At 38.1% G+C, this 22,604-nt stretch overlaps 1 protein-coding gene across 2 annotated transcripts; it reads right to left on the bottom strand.

Moving 5' to 3' along the window:
- Positions 1 to 1,290: 1,290 nt before the first annotated feature.
- si:ch211-198m17.1 (uncharacterized) lies at positions 1,291 to 21,618 on the bottom strand. Of its 2 annotated transcripts, XM_020705108.3 has the most exons (14): positions 21,432 to 21,618; positions 7,960 to 9,399; positions 7,546 to 7,722; positions 6,470 to 6,568; positions 6,252 to 6,361; positions 6,108 to 6,166; positions 5,891 to 6,021; positions 5,662 to 5,796; positions 5,046 to 5,088; positions 4,923 to 4,960; positions 4,205 to 4,292; positions 2,894 to 3,086; positions 2,463 to 2,495; positions 1,291 to 2,156 (listed from the first exon to the last, which is right to left on the bottom strand). In XM_020705108.3, exons 1-14 carry the CDS (start codon positions 21,481 to 21,483, stop codon positions 2,028 to 2,030), a joined length of 2,727 nt encoding a protein of 908 aa, XP_020560767.1. In that variant the 5' UTR covers positions 21,484 to 21,618; the 3' UTR covers positions 1,291 to 2,027. The 2 variants fall into 2 exon arrangements, with proteins under 2 accessions (XP_020560767.1, XP_020560768.1); XM_020705109.3 differs by lacking the exon at positions 2,463 to 2,495.
- Positions 21,619 to 22,604: the final 986 nt, after the last annotated feature.

The raw sequence follows: 22,604 nt of genomic DNA, 5'->3' as shown, positions 1-22,604 counted from the left end.
ATCCAAACAGGAACCAAAGTTCAGATAAGATTAAAACATTTTGGAAAGAATGTGCACGTTTTAGAAATCACAAATTAGACTCACAATTTCAGATTAAATTTGAATATATCATATTTGGCCTACACGAAATTAAAATAAAATCCAACATAAGATTGGCAATTAATCTAACCCTTGTGCTATCTTAGATGACCCCACCCTTACATTGACGTGTTCTTCCTACCATGACAAAGGTAGATAAAGGTGGAAAGATTTCATGTAATCCATGGACACCAGTGAAGATCACAAATCATTGAAGAAAAGGTTCAGCACACTGTCTAGTGGGTCTAGATGACCCAACTCCCAACGTTAAAGTACCTAGGATAGCACAAGGGTTAATTAAAATATTTAGTAAGTTTCACAACTATCACAACTATTATTCCCTGTAATAATTAAAGAATTAGAATCTTATTTGAAAACTATTTCTTATGGCTTAAAAAAAAACCATACGTATTTATGAAAACTGTCTGTATTTGAACTTCAAATTGAACATTTTCAATGCATAGTAATCTGTTTTTGTAATATGTATTTTGTAATACATATGGCATTCATATTGTTATGACTATTGTTTTTTTCATGCATATTTGTTCTATTTGTTTTGAATAATAAAGTATAAAAATAAAAAAGTATAGAAAAGATTCTGTCCGCCATGTTTTTCAACCACCTTAGTTGACTTTTTTTCGGAAAGTTTCAGTGTTTACAAACAGTCTTCTCCAATGTTTAGGTATTACTGAAAGAAATTTAAAAAAAATGATTTAGTTAACACTTTATGTCTCTAATTGAAAAAAGAAAACACGAAACGTCGACGGGGCCTTGTGTCTGATTGGACGCAGGTGGAAAATGACGACAGGAAGCTGAATTACAAGATAAGTGGGAAAGACGTGGTTTTTCAAAATAAAACAGGAAGTGAAATAAAATCAAAACAAGTCAAATCTAAAAAGTTAAAACTGCATGTAATGTGCATACTGGAAAATAATATATAATACGTGTATATATATATGTATATATTAATAAGTCCTGATTACATTACATTTATTTACTAACATTCATTTAATCAGGAGGACCTTTTTAAAATGAAATAAAAACAATTTGGGAGTGTCCTGGACAGAGGAAACAGCAATAACCTCGATATGTCATCCATCCAAATCTTGATTAAAAATATAAGTGAGAAATTAACTTTGATACAAATCTTACCACTTAACACTCCAGTGCACATAAACTCTCACATGACATACGATGACCACAAAAAGCCAGTTTGTTTTGTTTAAATTAATTTATTTCTTTCACACACATTCTCTCCTGTCATGTACAAAAACTTTGCACACATAAAAAAACAATGAATAGGCCCACACAAAAAAGGATAAATATACGTATAAAGAATCTCCATGAGAATTGTATCTGTGATCATTGGCACATCCAAAAATAAATTCTGAAAAGTTTTGCATGTTTCCTATTTGTCAAACTGACCACTAAAACAGGCACATTTTACACATGAAGCTGCAATAAAGACTCAGTGTTTGACTGCTATAAGATAAAACCCCCCCTCATTACAGCCCAAAGTAGGGATCCAGCCCCCTCACAAACGGACAATTTGGTTCTATAAGAAATGATTATGGCTTAAAGAAAACCTACAGAAAGCCCCAAATTTCCCCACATTTCACATTTGATTTAAGATATAAATGGAGGTAAACTTTACACACACTGGTGAAATTGTCATAATAAGCTCAGTTTTAAAAGATCAGACATGTATTTCTTTAGAATAAAAAAAGGAGAATGCATCATTAAAAAGATATATACTACAGAAAGAGCAATATTTTCATGGTTGCACAGAATCTCTGCTGGAATAATTTCTTTGGTTAGCCTGCTTCTGAGCGTGTCCTTCATGGTTCACCCGAGTCGCCCTTAAGAGGAAAGCATCTTGATAAAATCTTGGTCCTGTCAGGAAATGTGCCACATGCTCCCATCTGTCACTTCTCCGTTATCCGCTCGCATCAGTTCTTGTTCTCGTCTCCTGGCAGGAAGTACGGATTCTCGTGGCCTTCGACCAGGTATGAATAGCGGGATGTGTTTTTACCTTTGAATGTCTTCATGTCATCTGTGTTGAGATCGTAGGACGCGGACTGAAATGTCAATAAAGAGCATGTTTTTCTTGAAGAAGAAATGTCACATTCACATGCATGCACAACGCCCAAAACACATACACGCAAAACCCAAGTCACCAATTTGGGATGAACTAATCCTAACTATTCCAGGATTACTATCAGATGACATGCTTTGAGTTCAGACTCAGATGTAGGATGAGAACACACAGATTTCCATGAAATTTGTCACCCTGAAACACCTTCACCCCTATTCTTCCAGTCTAAATCATCAGAGGAAGCGTCAAGCTAAATCAGGATCTATCTAGGAGCAAAGCAGGGCCTTACCTTTTTCCACATTTTCTGCTTCAGCTGAGATCCCTAAAGCAACACACTGTGAGTCAGGCAAAGCTGGGAGCAGGGGGTGGGGGGCTAATGCTAACACTCTATCTGAATGATTGCACTAAACAAAGCGCTTTGGGTGGAACCTAAAACATGGAATCTGTCTTTCATAGACAGAAGGTTGGAGTTTGCAGTCTAAGCTACATTGCATAAACTCATTTTTAAAATGATCTTCAGGGAGCTTTTATTTTGTAGAAAATGTTCCCTTTTAGCTTTCCGTGATCCATCATTGAAGTGTCTTAAAGCAAATGATCAAGTTGGGATTCAGTTTTGTGTTAGTAAGCAACCACAATGACAGTGAAGCAGCACTGAACAGACCAAAGGCGGTTTGAAGCGTGATCAACTCACAAAGAAAACAAAGTCGTGCCAGAACTCACCAAGCCGTTGCTGTGGTGATTTTTCTCCACCAGTGTGTTGGTGCTGCCCCCTTCTGTCATTTCAATGGCACCAGCTGTGTCCCAGCTGAGGGTGGCTCGTGGGATGGGGGTGATGTCTGCAGGCCAGGATTTGCTTAAGTCTTCATTGTATGGACTGCTGCCAAAGTTAGGCCTCCTGCAAGAGCATCTCCCCCTAACAGCACACAGGGTAGAAATGTTGGCACATGTAGATTGTAAAACCAGGTGATCATTTTATTTGCATTGGATAGCAAAGCAACATTCATATTTACAATTTATTTCAAAATGCGTCAAAAGATGAGGAAGATACGTGTTTTTTATTTTTGTTGGACTTTGTTTTCAATATTCTTTTTTCTTTTTACCTGGAATAAAACAAAATTTCAAGATCAATTTGATCATTAAAAAGGTGATGCTCATAGAGAAACTTTTGGTGTAAACGTTGTACGGTGGCCCTGAAGTGCCAATCACATCAACAAATCCCTCGACGTAAAAGCATACTTAAGATCACAACACTTAAAAAAGCAAAACAAATAATCAATAAAAAACAACGTACCAGAAACCAAAGTATATTCCAGAAATCTAAACGAAATGTTAAAAATGAAACAAAAAGGTAGGTATTATGGGATGTCATGGTAATGTTTTGAAGACAAGGAATAGCAGAAGGATGTTTTGCCTGAACTGCGGTAAAGACTTGATTGATTAAATGCTGCACTTTTGCAGTGGCCAAGGCCAGAAGCTTCAAAAAATATCGTCTGCCGGAAGATATCGCCATGCTAAATAACTTCCTGTTGAAAAAGTTGAACAAATGTCATCATCCAATCAGTGATGTCCCATAATTCCTACCACATCCTGTTTCTTATATTGTTTCTTTTTTTTTACGTATATAATTTCTGGAAAATTGCTTTGGTTTGCTGAAACATTTCCTTCACATTTTATTTCATTTTTTTTAAATTACTTCAGTTTCTTGGAATTTTGTTTGAATTTCTCAAATGTAATGTTTTTTATTATTTGTTTTGCTTTTGTAATTGTTGTTGGGATCTTTAATATGTTTTTGCATTAAGTGATTTGCATGTAGCTCAAATATTTTTGCATCATAATTTAAAATCCATTTTTTTTACGTCTAAAGCTGCATCCTTACGTTGACGCTTGTAGCCTTTTGTTTTTATCCAAACCTCCGGTGAACTTGTGACTTGTGTTGGTGCATTTGCTTGAAACTACAAAACCATCCGTCGTCAAAAGGGAAAGGGAGTGTTCAGACAGGAGGATCACCACCGTGATGTCTCAGGTTCTCACCAGCAGCAGTAGATGAGCAGAGCCAGAACCAGGATCAGAAGGACTCCTCCAAGTACGACGGAGATGATTACAACGGCCAGAAGAGACGCTGAAAAGACAAAGTTCAGCAAACCTTAGGAGTTTAAGGCCTGAGGGATCGGATCAGGTATGCAAAGCCTGCAAGCAGGTAGGAATTCAGAATGGACAGAGACTCTCAGTAGATGTACTAATATCCATAGAAACATGTTAGAAGGAGCGAAAAGTAATCTCATTTGACTCAAAAATGGACCCTTGGATCTATAATTTAAATTTAAAAAAAAAATTCAATTCCCAGATATATTAATGGAAAATAATCTTTAACATTTTCTTCTTTAAAACACGATTTGATAAAAAAAAATCATGTAACATATATTTCTGAGAATTAAAAAGTCATAGGTTGATGTGGAGGACACAGCCATAAAAAATAAAAATCTTTAGAGATAAAAGATGAACTCTGTGAGGAAGAGCGTGGTGTCATCATGACAGCTCCGGTTGCCAAAATAAAGCTTTTCAAGGCATTGTTTGAATTTATTATATATGATATGGATCCATGCCAGAAGATATCAGGAGTTATATTAAAGTTTTTTGTATTAAACGTTGCATTTGTTCATGTCACAGTGATGGATCCTATCCAGATGTGAACTGAACACCCTGTATAAATGTAAGTTTGAATGTGTAAGAGTGAAGTAAAGTCCCTCACAGTCATTGCAGTTGAAGCCAGCATATCCAAAAGAACATCTGCAAGAACAGAAAAATTTGAAAGGAAGTTAAACCTGAAACTTCACTCCAAAAACTCTTCAAAAGGTTGAAATTGTGGACTTACGGTTCACACTTGTTTCCCACTGCCGTCTGACCACTTGGACAAGCTACGAAAAACAAAACACAAAACTGTTTCACTCACAGCAAATGCAATAAGAACAAGAACCACAGTGTCAACATGACATGAAATAAAAGTAACTGTGGCAATGACTCTCTACATGACAACTATTACAAAGAATTCGTTTAAAAGTCTTTTTATGATCCAGCTGACTTTCCTGGTCTCACACATCCACACAGGAGCAACGCTGTGATTCCTCCACATGTTTCCAGGGTTACAAACCAGTTAAAAAGAAATAAAAGAAAGAGATAAATGAAGAAAGGTTCAGAGGGCGGCAGAGAGAAAAGGCTGCAGCTCTTGACCTTGTTCCCTGTTGTTTTCTCCCTCAGTCACCAGTACTTCAGTGACGATAAGAGTATTTGTTACACCTCTCTGTAATGTAGATTAGCTTAGAAAGTTTCATTTGAACGCATTCTAAGACTCTGTAGACCATCTGGTCTTCCAGTCTATCCATGAAAAATTAAGGTTTTTTTTAGAGAAGTTGTATTCAAATTTGCACAGAAACGCATATAAAGTACACCAAAAACCAGAGATTAGTTCCAATTTAGGAGAGACACTGTACCTTTGCAGCTGGTGTTTGAGAAGACAGTGGAGATGTAGCCCTCATTACAGGAACAAACAGCCCGACCGTTTTGGTTGGTACACACTGTGGAAGCAGCTTCACAAGGCACTGGTACCTGCTCACACAGCAATGTGCCTGAAAGAACACGAGGGCAGTGAAAGGCATGTGAAGTCATGTACCAATTTGTGTGTTTGTACACTAAAGAGGATTCTTGAAAGTCATTTCTTACTTTCAAAGGTAGCATTTTTCAATAACCCTGTGGATTTGGATATAGCTTCATCGATGATCTGTTTAAAAGACTCTTCGGAGGCATTGGTGTTTTCAAAGATATTATTCACGCTTGCTACCACACTACCAGCTCTGCAGAATTAGAGGAAAACACCAGATCCAATTTACTTCTATTACTAAAACCATTAAGCATGAGAGAATAAAAATAAATAACTTACTGCAGTTGAATTACATCAGATTTGATATACCCCGGCTCATTTTTTAGGGCATCTCTGAGCTACAAGACAAAATTAAAGATCACAGATTGAGCAGGAGCAGAGAATGTTTAATAGCCTCTTAATATGAATGGCGGCATCACTTACTGCTGCCGTGATATTTGCTGCTGTTTCTCTAAATTTGCTTGAAGTCCTGTCGCTCATCTGAACATCAAATGTTAAGGAGGTGACACGAAGGCTTCCTGGGAAGACTTGGGCTGTGAGACGAACAGACGGAGAGCAAATCAGGCAACAATCTCTGCACTTTCAAATCCATGTGAACTCTGACTAGAGAGGTTTTACGACACACATTTCACCCCTCTCACCTTGTACACACTGTCCATTTGAAAGATAACTGCCTGAAATGCACTGGCAGGTGCCGTTGAGACAGACGCTCCCGAAAGGACATGGGAAAGCTGGACAAACTGACAAGAAACAAACTTTTAATGGAACAACTATCATCTCTTTAAAACACATGAATTGGGTGATTATTTATCAGAAAAGATGCAGAAACAACTAAAAGACTATCTTCTCCAATAAAAATACAGTGCAGATGTCTCCTGCAAACAATTTAACAGTTTAGTAGATTGTTTGCACCTGAAGTTTTTTTTTATTTGGGTTTTCATTCCTCAAACATTTCCTGCTACAATTGGTGGTAGGATCTAGATTTCAAAGATGCAAATAGAAACTGGATGAGAAACATGCTTCCAAAATATTGCACAGATTATTTATTTTTAAAAATCTTTGTGTTTTTTTCTGGTTGTAACTTAAAAAGGCAAAAGCCTTAGAGCGATTGTTTAGCCTGCTCTATGTGTGATGAAATAAATAAATGTATTTTTAAAAGAAAGGTTCAACACCTGCAAAAAGTATTGGAAATGTTTGGCCCTGTACCACCAACTTATGACATAAAACTATAAAAGTTTTTTTTGATGATCAGGTGACAAGTTTCATTTGTGAACTTTTAAGTAAGTGTGGAAAATTTCACATATTTTCTATCATGTTTGAGCCATTTTCAGTAGTTCAAAATTAAAGTAGATATAGGTACCTACTTATGGGGTTTAGATATATCAACGCATTTGGTAGTAATACCTTTATGTTTTTGAAGTGATAGTAAGACTTTTGGAGTTAAATAATGCTTATATGCATAAAATAATGTTAATAAAGGAAACCTTATAAAGTGTTTTTAACCAATCTTTTTATACCTCCTTTATTTTATAAAAACATTCAGGAGAAAATTGAAAAAATATATATTTCCTATTTCAAAAAATTTCCAATATAATTTTTTGGCTCAGCTATTAAATTGTTACACTTGTCCTTTTTAAATTATCATATTATATAATTAATGTCTTATTTAAATAGGAAAATAAACTGAAGCTATTCTCAGAGAAGAAACAAGACAAACCTGTGGGTGTGGGAGCGGGGAAAAAGGTGCTATCTGTTGGTCGGATGGTGGTGACAGTGATGGTAGGGTCATTGCTGATGGTGAGGACAGTACTGATGGTGGCAGCAGAGGTCAGAGTAGTGTTGGAAAAGGTGGTTGTTGGATTTGTAGTAGTGGTTTCAGTAGTTTGGCCAGACGCTGTCATAAACAGAACATAATCAATCGCAGGACATTTATTTAACTTACACAGCCATTAATAATAATAAAAATAGAAGAAAAAGAACAGTCCTTTAAAACTATGTAATTAGTCAACTTTATTGCAATACTGAGCCCCAAAGAGTTTCAAAGTGTAGTAGCAAAAAAATGTGATATTGCTAGGCTGTGTGTTTGATGCAATAAAAACTGTAGAACTGACAGTGAAAGGCATAACTGTACCTGTATTGTGGACTTGGGAAGATGTAGCTCCACTTTGGTTGATGCTTGTTGGTGTCATTGGCCTGCTTGTAATGTTTGTGGATGTGACAGATGTCCCTGTGTTCATTTCTGTGTTTGTAGTTGTTACAGCATGTGTGTGTGTGATTTGTGTACCAGTAGATGTCCCTGTGTTTGTAAATGCCATTGATGTACCTGTAGATGTCTCTGTGTTTGCAGATGTCATTGTTGTACTTGTCGATGCCTCTGTGTTTGTAGATGTCATTGTTGTACCTGCAGATGCCTCTGTGTTTGTATATGCCATTGTTGTACCCGTAGATGTCTCTGTGTTTGCAGATGTCATTTTTGTACCTGTAGATGTCCGTGTGTTTGTATATGTCATTGATGTATCTGTATACGGCTTTGTGTTTGTATATGCCATTGATGTACCTGTAGATGCCTCTGTGCTTGCAGATCTCATTGTTGTACTCGTAGATGTCTCTGTGTTTGCAGATGTCATTTTTGTACCTGTAGATGTCCGTGTGTTTGTATATGTCATTGATGTACCTGTATACGGCTTTGTGTTTGTAAATGCCATTGATGTACCTGTAGATGCCTCTGTGTTTGCAGGTGTCACTGATAAACCTGTAGATAACTCTGCGTTTGCAGATGTCATTGTTGTACCTGCAGATGCCTCTGTGTTTGTATATGCCATTGATGTACCTGTATACGGCTTTGTGTTTGTAAATGCCATTGATGTACCTGTAGATGTCTCTGTATTAGCAGATGTCATTGTTGTACCCGTAGATTTCTCTGTGTTTGCGGATGTCATTTTTGTACCTGTTGATGTCCCTGTTATTGCAGGTGTCACTGATAAACCTGTAGATGTCTCTGTGTTTGCAGATGTCATTGTTGTACCTGTAGATGTCTCCGTGTTTGCAGATGTCATTGCTGTACCCGTAGATGTCCCTGTGTTTGCAGGTGTCACTGATAAACCTGTAGATAACTCTGTATTTGCAGATATCATCATTGTACCTGTAGATGTCTCTGTCTTTGTGGATGCAGTAGTCATACGTATTGTAGTCACCTCTTTTGTGGGTGTAATATGTGTGCCACTGGTTGTATCTGTAGTCTCACTGGTGGAGGAATGACTCGTTTCTGGCTCTGTTACCGCAATTGTTGTAGAAGTAACTAGAGTGGATGGATAGTTAGTTTGACTGTTGATTGTGATGTTGGTCGTGTCTGCCATGGTCCTTGGCTCACTGCTCATCTCTGCAGTCAGACTTTTACCGGTAAATTCTCCTGTGACATGTTCTGGAACTGTGGTATCTATTGCAATGGATGGCACATTGCTTGTGAACTGATTGCTTGAGCTTGTTGTCATGTAAGAAGCTGTAGAATTTGCATCCAGAAGACCCTCATCAGTGGTATTGTTAGGTGTGCTTTCATTCGCAGCTGTCATTCCTGCACCAACAAAAACAACAAAAAACATGTTATCTTATCTTCATATCTCTGAACATTGTTAAAGCCTTAGAGACATGCACCATAGACTGGGTGGAACTTGTAGAATTCTCATAGAAGGGAGCAACTGCATCTTATAGGGAGTGCAGGGGTATCTTGCAGCTCCCTTGAAAACCATGTGGCAACTTCATGGGAATATTGTCGTGAGTGTAATAAGTGTATTGGGAAGTATTTGTAGGGCAAAATTGAGATGCATGCACTTGATGTGCAGGTGATGCTGTTGTATGGTGCCCTTACAGCACACTCTAGTCATCAGTAAGTTGGGGGTACTGACCCCTGACTGATCGGGCACAAATGCAACCCACATGAGGTGAGTAGGTCATCCACAAGTAATCATAGGACACCCTATGATTACTTGATTACCATATGATGAGAAGCACACACTTTTCACATGAACAACACTCACAGGCTCCTTGTGCAGTCTGTAAGAGTAGAAGGAGTTGATATAAATGTAAAATCTGTAAAACTGGCCGGAAAAATCATTTCGCAATTTACAATTCAATATGCAATTTGACCATTCATTTTGAAAATACATTTTACAATTTACTGTACAATATTTAAAAATGACATTTCAATACATGGTTTGCTTTAAATTCATTTTAAAGTAACTTAACATCTACTGCATTGTTAAAAGCCATGCAATTTTTGTGTCAAGATTCAAGTGAAAATGCAAAACAGCGGCCCCCTAGTGTAATACATTTTCATTTGCACAGCATCGCGATTTATGAATGCCAAAATTCAAATTGAAATGCAAACCGTCAGACTCTCAACAGGGCGGAGCCTCCCACATTCCTAAATCAATACAGGAGTTCCTTAGGAAAAAACAGTTATTTTTATCTGATGTTTTCATTTTGTTGTGACTTCTTCTCTGTTTGCATTTAACGTTATATACATTTAAAAAAAACACAGATAGTTTTCTTTGTAAAAATAATTTGGTTGGTAGATTTTATTTTAATCTACCAGCCAACTTGGCTGGTGAGTCAAACATTAGCTTTAGGTCTCTGGGGTTGTGACTTCAAACTTGGAGCACTATCCCAAATGCAGCAAAATCAGTTTGAAGGCTGTTGCTACCAGAAATGCTCTGCTGAGTGCGTTCTAGTATTTCTCTTTATGTGATGCTAGTGGTAGCTCACAAAACATCTGCTGTAATCTTCTGCATTTTTACAGCATGTATTTAATTGAACTTTGTGTTAGACCCAAATTCCACAGGAGATGTTAAAACAAGATAGTTTTTTGTTAAATATATTCTATCTTTGGTCGTTTTTGTTGAAGAAAGTAAAGTTGATTAAAATTGAAAATCAAATTTGGAATGAAAAAGTCTGAGATTTTTATTTTTTGCCATATTGCCCAGCTCTACAATAAAATAAAGATGGTTCAATTTATTTTCATAACTTTTATATTGGATTTTTGTTTGCTTATAAATGCACATAAATCACATATTACAGTAGACAGTTTTCATTAGATTCTTTACCTAATTGGTAAAACTTTAACATGATCAGATGTAAACACTTTGTCTCTGACACAACAGCTCCAGCTCCAGTCACAGAGGGCAGTACAACTGTGACTTGGCACAAAACACTACGTTAATAATTCATGTTTAAGGACCTAAAGAAAGTGCTTTTAGGTGTTTGTTCAGTATTAAGTTGTGACGAGTTTTCCAGTATAACCCTACGGTGGCGGACAGGGCTCATGGTCACCGTATAATCCACTTCAGAGCTTCTCAAATATTGGAGGCCTTCCACAATAGCTTACTTACGTATGTGTGCAATGAATGACTGCATTCTAAAAGCCAAAGGAAACAGGCAGTTTGATGGGTGAACACCTTAAACAAACAGTTTTCTCCACGGTACTGGTCAAAAATATCAAGAGTCATATTAGATCCTGGGTTTGATCTAACTGTAAGGGTCTGACTCATTTACTGATGAAAACACACACCCAGTGACTGCACACTTTTATGGACATCAAAAACCTAACGTACACACTCACCTACCTGTAACTGAGGGGATGGAGAAAACATTGGAAAGAGGAAGAAAAGATTTGAAAAAAAAACAAAACCTCTTAAGATCACATCTTGCTGACCCTGCTTTGATAAATCCATTACATTCTCTCTGCTATAATTTGGTTGTCTGACATTTTATTGTCCTCCTCTTTGATGCACGCCTTAGATATATAAACATAAATGCAGATAACAGGCTTGTTATAGAACTATTTACATTTTATCAATTTCTTGGAACCCAGTTACTTTACTGAAACTGGGCAGTCAGTTTCAGTTCACACTCCAACATGGAGATTAATCAAGTGCAGAATATAGCTACAAAAGTTATCGAAGGACTGAAAGATTTCGACAGAAAGCCGTTTCTTTTAAGCAAAAATAAGATTAAATCGACAAGTTTTAAAGAAGGTAGCATTAGGTTTTTAAGGTATTTGTGGCACCAAATACATCTTCAGTATAACCAAAGGTACTAAATGAAAACTGAATAATTCCTTAAGATTCAAGAGCAAATTTACAACTAAATTCCTCTCAAGCTACTTCACAAAGTCAATTTATCCCAGTTGTCAGGACCGAGGGCCACACTGCTGTTTGTTATCTAAAAACCCCCCAAATGGCTGGACATACCTGATCCAGGTAATCCGCAATATCAGGAAAATAAGCACACACCAACTATTGTGTCAAAGGGGTTGCCCACCCCTCGTTTGTACTTTCACAGTGTGAATGAAATCAAATAAAATATCAAAGATAATGCAGACAATAACATTTTTGTCTGCTGGTTGATGGTCATGAAATTTTACAATTTTTTTTTTCAAATATATGGACATCGTTTACTCTGAAAGGCTTAAGAAAAGCAGGATATAGGCCATTTAACAACAGAGATGTTGCTGGTGACATCCACATAACACACCCTCTTTGACATACCGTAACTCAGGAAATCCGCCAATTACGGCGCAATGCCATTTTTTTTCCTGCGTCAGAATCAGATAATTTATGTTGATTACATAAACACTTCACTACTGCGTTGCATTTCAGCAAAAAGCTGCTTTTTCTCCGCTTCAGAAACCGTTGGATTTACATTAATTGCATTATTGGTTGAAATAATTTAAACATTGGAGCAAAAGCTCTGGTTTTGAAGGGTTACTTTGATACAAGGGCAGGAAAGGCAAGAATCGAACCTACGATATTCCAATCAGAGGTCAGCCGCTCTACCTCTTCACCATAGCCGCTTGTTATTTCTGCATATGTTGTGTATCTGAAAAACACTTGACAGTAAGAATCTCTAAAACTTCCTTCACTCATCATTACCTCCCTGAAAAGTACATGTTCAAACTAGTAACCTTTTTTCCACTTTAGATAAGCTTGAATGCTACTAAATGCTTTTAGTCAGACTTAAAATGACCAAATAGTATGGCAGCTCAGAAAAAACAGGAAAAAAAAATCCAACACCTAAAAAACCGTTAAAAGTTTCAGGGAAACAGAGCGGATAGTAAAAACGAAAATAATGACCAACAGAAATCTATGAACCCTTGAAACATGCAGCACAACTTAGTAGGTTTCTCTGCAGTCCTTCCATTTGAAATTCTGGACCAGTGAAAACATGTATATTTTTTCCTTTCTAAAAGAGAAGTATTTATAACTTCCCTTTAATCTTGCACTGGTTATAGCTTCCTTCAAAGCTGAGCGGTATTAATGGAAATACGGTTTATGCAAATCCAATTCCCCATTTAGCAGTACATGCAGAGGGGAAGAAAGGCTATTGTTTTAGGGGACTAAATCTAACCTTTTAAGGGGGCCTATAGGAAAAAAGGGAAGTTTTTTTTGTAAAATGCTAATTGTTGGGTGGTAAATGATGCCGTAACTGAAATGCAGACATTGTTATTTCATGCCAAGCTTCCTGCTTCACCGCAGAGCTCTGCTGCTCATCAGTAGGTCATAAATGATACAAATGAACCTGACAGAACTGCATCATCACACCATAAAAACCCAGACTCTTGTGCGAGGAGATAAGCGGAAGCGGCAGAGAAAACGCGTTCCGAGTTGAGATTGCTTGCTGGGATAAACACAAAAACAAAGTAGTTTCAGAGCCGCTTGTCTATTTCCACGACTAAAACTCCACATCAAGTGGAAAGAGCAACTGTTAGGGAAATGTTCCACAGAGCTGCACTAAAACATCTTCAAGGATCATGGTGAAATTACAAAGCTGTCAAAGGCCATGAACTGCTATGAGATGAAGCATGGAGACAAAGGACTGCTGTTATACAGATGAACAGTTGAGTAATTAGAAGCACAATATGCACTGCCTGTCTTAACTGCAAGCCTTGGCTTTAAGGATTTAACTTACAGCCGGATAATCTCCTACAGACACAAAAAGGATGACTGGGTCAGACAGGATGACAAGTGGGGCTAAGGTCGCCTGTGAACCCCCACTCAGAAGGAATGACAAACGTTGCTTCACTATCACTGAAAGCTTCCATCCTTTTTTTTATTTCTCCATCCAGAAAGCAAAGAAATGTTGTTTAGGAATGCAACAGTTGCCATGGAAATGCCTGTTTCCAGCTGCCAAAGCTTCAGCTCACCTCTAATCACTGACAGAGAGAGCTCAGCTATGGCTCCTGTTTCAGAGCCACACTTTCTATTCATGCGACACAATAGAGCTCCTGTAAAGTACCTGATCACGGCGGACTGTCAGATCCAATTCCCTGAACGCTCACCCTCAACTTCCCGTCTGCGGTCCCCGTCCCGCACAATACATTTCCAAAACTTGATAACCCAAGTGTCTGACACAAAAGAAAGGGTGCTCATTCCTTTGTGTTGCAGTTTCAGTAAACTGTTCAGCAGGTTTTTCTCTACGAAGAACCAGATGAAACTCTGCTGAGAGCAGGAGATGAGCTGACAGGATCCAACACCAGGACCCTGAGCCCAAATAGCAGGATCTCATTAAAGACAGAAGTCCTGTGGAGAGCTGAACTCTTGGAAAATATTCCAGCGACTAATGACAGCGTGCACTGCGAATGCCTCTGCCCGCTAATGAGACCGAGCATTTCTAGCAAACTGCTTTCTGAACCTCCTGGTTTTCACGCGTGCCCATACTAGTACCCATGATGCTGGAGCTCAGACACAGTGGTCTTCCTCCTTCAGCGCCTGAGGGTCGCCACATAAAAGCCACTCAACTGTTGATGTTCCAGCGGGAACTTCGAGTGAGGAGAGCGCTATTCCCACCAATAGCAGTGTCCAGATCAGAGGACACGCTGCTGGAAGAGGTCAAATATATAAACATGTTTTTTTTTATCTTCACCTTAACTTTTAATAGTGCTAATGTGTGAATTTAAGATGTCAACTACTTTCTAGTTTACCACAGAAACATCAGTGTTTCCCTAGAATATTACCTTGCATTTTCCAATGATCAGAGCTGTTTCATGACCCGAATTTACAGGGAACATCTCATAAACACAATGCAAACACTTCCAGGAACAATTTCCACTGTCCTTCCTTTCATTTGAAAATAAAAAACTAAAGCTTTAAAACTCTTACTGACTATAAGGCAGCTGTTCTGAATGAATGATGGCGTCTGCGGCTCTAGAGTCAAATCTGCTTCTCAGTTTGTTAGTGTGGTCTTTTATGACTCTGAGAAGTTTGAATGGTGGCAGCAGTTCAAGCCCACAGGAAGTGGGAGCTGTCTCAGCTTACTTTCTTCATTATCCGGGTATCAAAGATGGTGTTCAGTGGTGGGAGTGCAATTCCTTCAAGGACATCACCCATTGAACCCTCTTAACCCTAACACGACATATAAAAGTTTTCATTTCAAAGAGGAGATTGTGTAACAGCTTATTTTATTACAATATTGGCAACAGTTTTTACTTTCAAAAAGTGAAAAATGACTTCATAAAGTGAGATTACATCACATACATCTAGGAACTCCATAAATTACAGAGCAGATATACATGTAACTACTTCCCTGTAAGCCTCTCCTGCTTTGCATCTTGTTTTCATTAAGTTAATGTGTTAAAGAAAAAAAAGTTGAACAGTTTGTTTTTGACACAACTTCCCTCGTCTTTGAAACAAAGTGTGTTTGGGCTGCAGCATCGATACATAGAAGGTATTTTGAGGGCATGAACACTGTTTTAAGTATGTGATGTACGAGTTTGCACTAAAAACAGACTTATACAAATTATTAAAAACTCCTTTTTTCTAAACGGAGGACAGTTTTTACTTCATAGACAACCACAACATTACTTGGTTTTCCTGATGAGGATCCAGGATCATCTAAAGCAGCTCATCTCACACGGTCCAATAACTTTAAAGACCCAATGAAACGTGTGTTTTTGGTGTTTTTAACATGTTCTTGTAGCATTTTCATTATAATGGAGGACATACATAAAAGACTTTAAGATTAACATTTCATTTCTGAGTATTTCTTTATTCAAATTAGGATGGATTGGGAGGAAATAAAGACCCGCACTCTAAAAAAAGCTCCGGTTTGTGACGCAGCAACTACAATGGGTGGGTGCCATCTGGCTCCAAACTGTATGATAGCTTCGATATTGCTACGCTAATGTTAGGTTGGGGTTGTGAGGGGCTGTAAGCTAGTGGTAGAGAGTGTAAACAGAGGACTGCTGGGATATCAAGGTAGGGTTACTTCTGTGTTAAAAGTCCTGTTCCTTACTCAGAGACACATTTCTGATACACTCCAGGTACTCTGCAGAAACTATGTCTTAAAAACTAAACAGGGAAGACAGATAAAACTATAGTTGGAATGGGACTTTAACTCTAAAATAAAGATCAAAATCCTCCCTCTAAAACTAACCTCAGAAGCAGAAAATATATGATATAAAGATGTAAAAAATGTACTTAGCTGACCTTCATATCCAAAAGCAATTTATAGGTTTCTAACAATTGTAATTAATTTGGAGTCAGACAGCAACTGCTAGGTCTGAACCAAGGCAGATGGATGTTCGACTCCCCAAACTAAAAACACCTCTACTCAATAATGGGAAAGCTGCATTTATGAATTAAGTTCTCCAGAGGGAAAACAGAACCACCAGCATGATGGTTTCTAACCTCAGAAAGATCCTTGAGAACTTTGAAAGGTGTAGGGCCGTCAAGACACCATCAAAGCTCAGACAGAGACCAAAATATATAAATAGGTCGCTGACTCACAATACCAAGAAATGATCATAAATCTGACTTCTTTTAGTAAAACAGATATGGTCAGATTTATTTGTATGTAGAACTAAGTCTGAGTGAAACACATGACCTTTAACACTTGTGTTATCCTAGGCACTTTACCATTGGGAGTTGGGTCATCTAGACCCACTAGATAGTGTGCTGAACCTTTTTTCTTCAATGATTTGTGATCTTCACTGGTGTCCATGGATTACAATGAAATCTTTCCACCTTTATCTACCTTTGTCATGGTAGGGAGAACACGTCAATGTAAGGGTGGGGTCATCTAAGATAGCACAAGGGTTAATGTGTACTCCATCATGAACATGGAGTTTGTAAATCTTACTTGGATCATCCACCTTTAACCTCTTCATGCCTGAATGTATTTCCAATTATATAAAAAGTGTTTCGGTGTTTATTTCCTTTCAAAGTGATGCTAAATTTCCAACTGAATTAAATGGTACACTACGAATTAACGGTTGAAGGGGTTAACAGTCTTTGTTTAAATGAAACTTTAAACATATAACCACTTGGTATCAAATTTGTAAAGCATCACAAAGAATTCTAAAAATCTATTTTTTTTGTTGTCGGAGACAAACTTGCTGAACACAGGAGGAAGCAAAATCTGAAATGTTCTTTAGAAACTAAGAAGTTCAAAGAAATCAGCCCCTTCTTACCTGACTTATTCTGTTAAAACTTACATCAAACCAACAGGAAATGGTCATATTCAGAAATGAAACGCATTAAAGATTTAAATATGTCAATTATTATGAATATGAAAACTTAGGAGTTAAATATTAACCCTATTGGTTTGCACATTTAAATGACTGCATTTGTTTGCTTTATCTATAAAACCCTATAAATGTTGTTTTACAATCACCTCACCGACTCCACGGTGCGATCTAAACAGAAACAGGTTCATCTGCGACGTTCTTATTAAGCTTCCGTGAGATTTCTACAAAGAAAAAAACTGCACCGCTGTGAATAAAAAGCCCCTTTGTTCTTTAAATATCTGCCAACCAATAAGCTGTAATCAGGAGAATCTGACACTGTGTGATAAACCTCTTTTCTTCTCTTCCTACAGAAAAACTAAACCTTGTGAAACGATGCAGAAAGCTGAAGATAAATTAAAAACACGTTTGAAATGTCTCCCAAAGTCTGAGCCAGAACGGGCCTTTATGGAACAGAAACAACAAATCCTCCAATTTATCCTTAAAACGGCAGTATTTCCTGGCTTTCTTAAATATTTAGCTTAATTACTGTGTCATAATATTTGATGTAAAAGTCTTAATTGGCATCTTTGCTGAAAACTGGGACTGAAAGTCAAAACCAAGACTGCGATTGTTTTGAAACTCTGCCCATTATAGTTTTTGGAATGTGTTTTAAATTTGCCTCTAAGAAAAGAAAATGATGTTTAATACACTGTGTTTACGTTATTCTCTCAAATCTTAAATATTATAATTTCCCTGAATACTGTGAATGTATTTCTAAGGGGTTGAAAAAAGATGCACTTTTATTGCAATTATTTATTATTATTACCTATTTTTATAATAGCGAGAAAAGGCAGCATTGGAAATTATTCAAAACAATGATTTTTGTCAATGTGACGTAAAGTTTCATTCAGTTCGTATGACATACACTTCATTGATATTTTCACTGGCAAATGTTCAGAGGGACCCCATAAAACTCTTTAAGTTGGATCTTTCTTGTTTACTTCCAGGTTAGTCCACGGCTACGTTGGGGGTCATCAATGCAGTCGAAATATCGTTGACTGTCTGACAAAAGAGTTTCCGCTAAATGCTAAAAGCCAAAGTCTACCAAATGCTTTGTGAGTGGAATGTCAATGGTTTTATTATTCCAAACTTCCAACAAAGCTTCTGCAAGCTCTAAAGTGCTGTCAGATCATTATAACCCAAACCACATTTGTCAATCAGTCATTGTATGGCTGAACCGGTACTGTTAGAGAAGTACATCAGCTCCATTAATGCAACTATCCACGGATTTTAGCGTACAAGTCCTACTTCCTTTCACTTTGTTTCACTCGTCTTCTCACAGCAACTGTCTGCCATTCTCTATAGGTCTACCTTATAGATAGCCACAACCAGACCTCCTTACAAAAGGACAAAAAAAATAAAAGCTGTTTTACAAATAACAAAATGCTGAAAATAATCAAAGTCAGTGATGACGATAAGAAAAATCATGGAAACAGATGTTCACAGTCTCAGCTTCCACCTACGTTTATCTTATTATCTAATGTTTCATAAATGCATCCAGTTCCTTCTTTGTCATGAAATCCTAAAATCCTGCAGCTCAGAGAGAAGAGGAGCGTCACAGTGGATGCAGCAGAGACTGATCACAGCAGGAGAGAAAATAATGAGCTTCACATGTTCAGCGTTAAGCCACAACGCATGTTTGATAACAAATATGCAACTTGAAGCAACTAAACGTAACACAATCATGACTTCAGCGAGTTTAAAATATTGCAGCAATTATGACAAGAACTGTTTTAGCGGCCCACTACGATAATTTTATTGTTTTTTTTTTTTTTTGGTGTTTTTAAGATTTTCTTGTGACACTTTATAGACGGCTATGCTTAAACTGTGCTTAAAATGGCATTTTTCTGCATTTAAATTGTTGTAAATTGGGAGCAAACCAAAAGAATTGACGCTGCTCTGCTCCATTCTGATGCATTCACTTGTAGACAAATAGATCCATGAACGTCGTAATTTTCCCCGTCCGAGCTGGAGTCTGGATCAAAACTGTACGTCTGGATAGCTCTCGTATTGCTCGCCACTTTTGTCACACCGCTAGTGTCAGGTTGGGAGTGTGAGCGGCTGTAGGCTAGCAGAAGAGGTTCCCGCCCACAACAATTTCTAATGAACTCCTGCCGCTTTGCAGAAACTATGTCCTAAAAAAAAGACAGTTTTTATTTTATTTTAACTAAAAAAAAGCATCATTATAATTAAAACACCTCAGGTAGCACAATGAAAATAGATAAGATGATTGGAGTGGGTCTTTAATCAATGTAATGTGTAGTAAAGTAGAAATTCAATGTTTTGTTTGTAACAGAGCCACCAAAATGACCCTCTAACTCAAGGTGAGCTCACTTCAAGTCTCCGATAGAAAGAAAAACACATAAACCATGTGAGCCATAAATGGGACTAAGCTGCAGGCCCATCTGGATGGTTATAAACTTCTTGGACTGTCCTTCTGCTGCTGACGAGACAGGACTCACATATGCAAGCTGACACACAATCAGGAAGGACAAGAGAGCCGTCATTTCACACGAGAACGCAGTGGCAGATCTGATATGCAATACCTCCTATTGCTGTTCATTTCACACTGCTGCTTTTGTCTTCTTCTGAATCAGGTCTGCGTTCTCCTCGGGCGGAGGCTCACAGAAACGAGCCCTTTGTATAGAGCTGCTTTACTGTAACTGCGAGGTAACAGATGGCTCCCTGGAGCTGGAGCTGGCTCGCCAGGGCCTCTGCACATATCATATCCAATTAAAGCTGCGCCAGCACATGCTTTCCAATTACAGCACGAGATTTACTGCCTCAGAGCAGGTCTAAGCCAACAGGATGCAGCAGGCACGCAGCCACCGTCGGCCACTTGGAAGAGCAGGAACAGCAACAAGTACCGAAAAGTGGATGTTGAAACAACAACTCCACATCAAGTGATGGCAGAGAGAAGATGGTGTTGCTGTATGTCTTATCATTTTACGACAATTGCAAACATAATTTGGTCTTCCTGTGTCCCTCAGTGCCTGTGAACTCCCCTTGCTTTGGTTATGACCTCATGATGACTAGCCCGTAAAACCCGACACATGTGGGGGAGTCATGATGCAGCTATGTGCTGTGAGGGGCGAGCACGCTCTCCTGCTCTTTCGGATTATTGGGGGGCTCCTCAAAGCGTGGCGCCAGACTCACAGGAGGAGGGGAAAGGCCTTGATCCTCAGAGGGTCTTCTCGACATCTTTACTGCCACTACAGACACCCACCTCAGTGGTGGCCCCATCAACACCCCGCCTTTACTGTTTGACACTTCCTATACCGGGAGACACATGGCAGGAAGAGGGACACGAGGCCTTTGTGACCCCCTCTGCCTTCATATAACACTAAGATGCCATTAGGAGTGGATTGGAGACAAAGTGCTTTCTGAAGAGTCACTCAAAATTCCCCAAACGTTTTCAGAAAGCTGCTGACAGGCCAGGAACAAACTCCTGCTGCTGTTTGACTGCTGGCATGTGTCCAGCGTTGAGTCACACTGAGGCAGCAGTGAGTCAGGTTCAGACTGTTCAAACCCAACCGGGGCTGCAGAACAGCACCAGCAGTTCCACAACCGGGCTTCAGAAGAGGAGGGAGGCATTTGGCTTTCATTCTTTTCTCATTTCAAATCCAAATGTATTCTACTTTCTTCTTTTACTGTCAATAAAATTGAATCTACAATAGAATTTTGTAGCAGTAATATATTAACACCAAAAAAGTGTATTACATTTATAGCTTACGTTACAAAAAGGAATAGTCAAATTAATGTAAAGAAAAACTTTTATGTTAGTTGGAAAATATGTATAAATATTATTCATGATAAACTTAAGTTTTTTATGGAACCTAAATCGTTTTAACCATGTGATAAACTCGTAAATATTTTATAGTTGTATAATGTTTTAAAAAAAACTATTTTTGAATCTAACTTTATCAGTAATTTGTTTTATTTTTCTCAAATAAATTTGTACTAAATGTTTTAATTTAAACGACTAAAAATTAATACGCAGTTTAGGAGTTCACTTAACTTGAGCAAAAAAATTAAACTTTACTTACCTTTAGCGACAAATCCCAAAAGAAAGATGAAAGGGAGATAACGGAGGGTCATCTTTAGCGTTTACAAGTGCGCACAAGCGGTTAACCTAAGGAGGAACCGGGCTGGTTCCGGTGGGGTGAAGATAACGGTGCCGCTTTGGTTCTGCCTCCTTCGGTTCCTACAGGTAGCTCGCGCTCAGCGCCTCAGCCTCGGACACCTTTAAAAGCTTCCAGGGCCTTCTCTGATTGGCTGCCACACATGTCACTCATTGTCGCTAAAGGAGAGCTCGGAAGCCCCGCCCCCACATCCAATCCAATGTTGTGCTCCTGAATCTGCCAAAAGCAACACTCGGGGAGAGCTGATAGACTTTAAAGTCTATTTTTGGTTCAATTTCCAAATACTTAAAGTGCCTTGCCAAAGGTTCAAAGACACCTTAAGGTAAAGATAAAAGTATGTACGTGTTTTTATGGTGATTTTCCTCAGAGATGGACAAGAGGAACAAAACTTTATGTTTCTGAGGAGAGCAGTTAATATTTAAGGGGATTTTACAGCCTAAATCAAACAAACCCCGTTGATCAAACATCAGATATAGTTTTTTGATCAATCTTAAATCAATAACTTAACAATGACTGAGGCAGAATGACACATTCAGAAAGGATGCAGCATCACACCCTTGAATGTTCCGTTGTGGTAAAACATTAACATTTACCCAGTTGTCTAATAGAAACTATTTCTTAATTTAAAATTTTTTTGGCGTTTTTATCATTTGATAAATTTGCGTTTGTCATTTGCTTGAACGTCCTCGTCCTTAACTGCACAGTGAAGCGGCTTTTGTGCATTTAGAGTTTCAGATTTTTTGCAGTAGATTTAGGTCACCTTGGCTTGAAATGATTTCCAGTTTCTTGGCAATCAAACAAGAAATGTGAGACCATGTGGAAACAGCGAGAGCCTGGTATGTCAGTTTTTCCTGAAGAATTTTTATTGACTTCATTCAAAAGATTTACTTTTGTAAAAATATGCCATTTTAATTCCTTCCAAGTTTTGATCCCACTTCTTTAGACGTCATCGTCCAAAAATAAGTACACGAAAGAACTGTATTAAGCGGAAAAACAAAAGATTTGGGTCTTTCTCATTTTGTTTTCATAGCACTAAGTGGGTTTAACGATTCAAACTAAATAAGTTCTGTCAGAGAC

Source organism: Oryzias latipes, chromosome 8, assembly GCF_053564925.1.
Source record: "Oryzias latipes strain Hd-rR chromosome 8, Olatipes_Hd-rR_3.1".
Taxonomy (NCBI): Eukaryota; Metazoa; Chordata; class Actinopteri; order Beloniformes; family Adrianichthyidae; genus Oryzias; species Oryzias latipes.
This window is presented reverse-complemented; position numbering and strand designations above follow the sequence as displayed.

Excerpts from the sequence above, each read along its gene's own strand:
- si:ch211-198m17.1 (XM_020705108.3), bottom strand. The coding sequence starts at position 21,483 with ATGACCCTCCGTTATCTCCCTTTCATCTTTCTTTTGGGATTTGTCGCT. Across the intron at positions 6,022-6,107 it reads TCTGATGTAATTCAACTGCA|AGCTGGTAGTGTGGTAGCAA; the intron begins GTAAGTTATTTA and ends CTAATTCTGCAG. Across the intron at positions 5,089-5,661 it reads CTCAAACACCAGCTGCAAAG|CTTGTCCAAGTGGTCAGACG; the intron begins GTACAGTGTCTC and ends TGTTTTTCGTAG.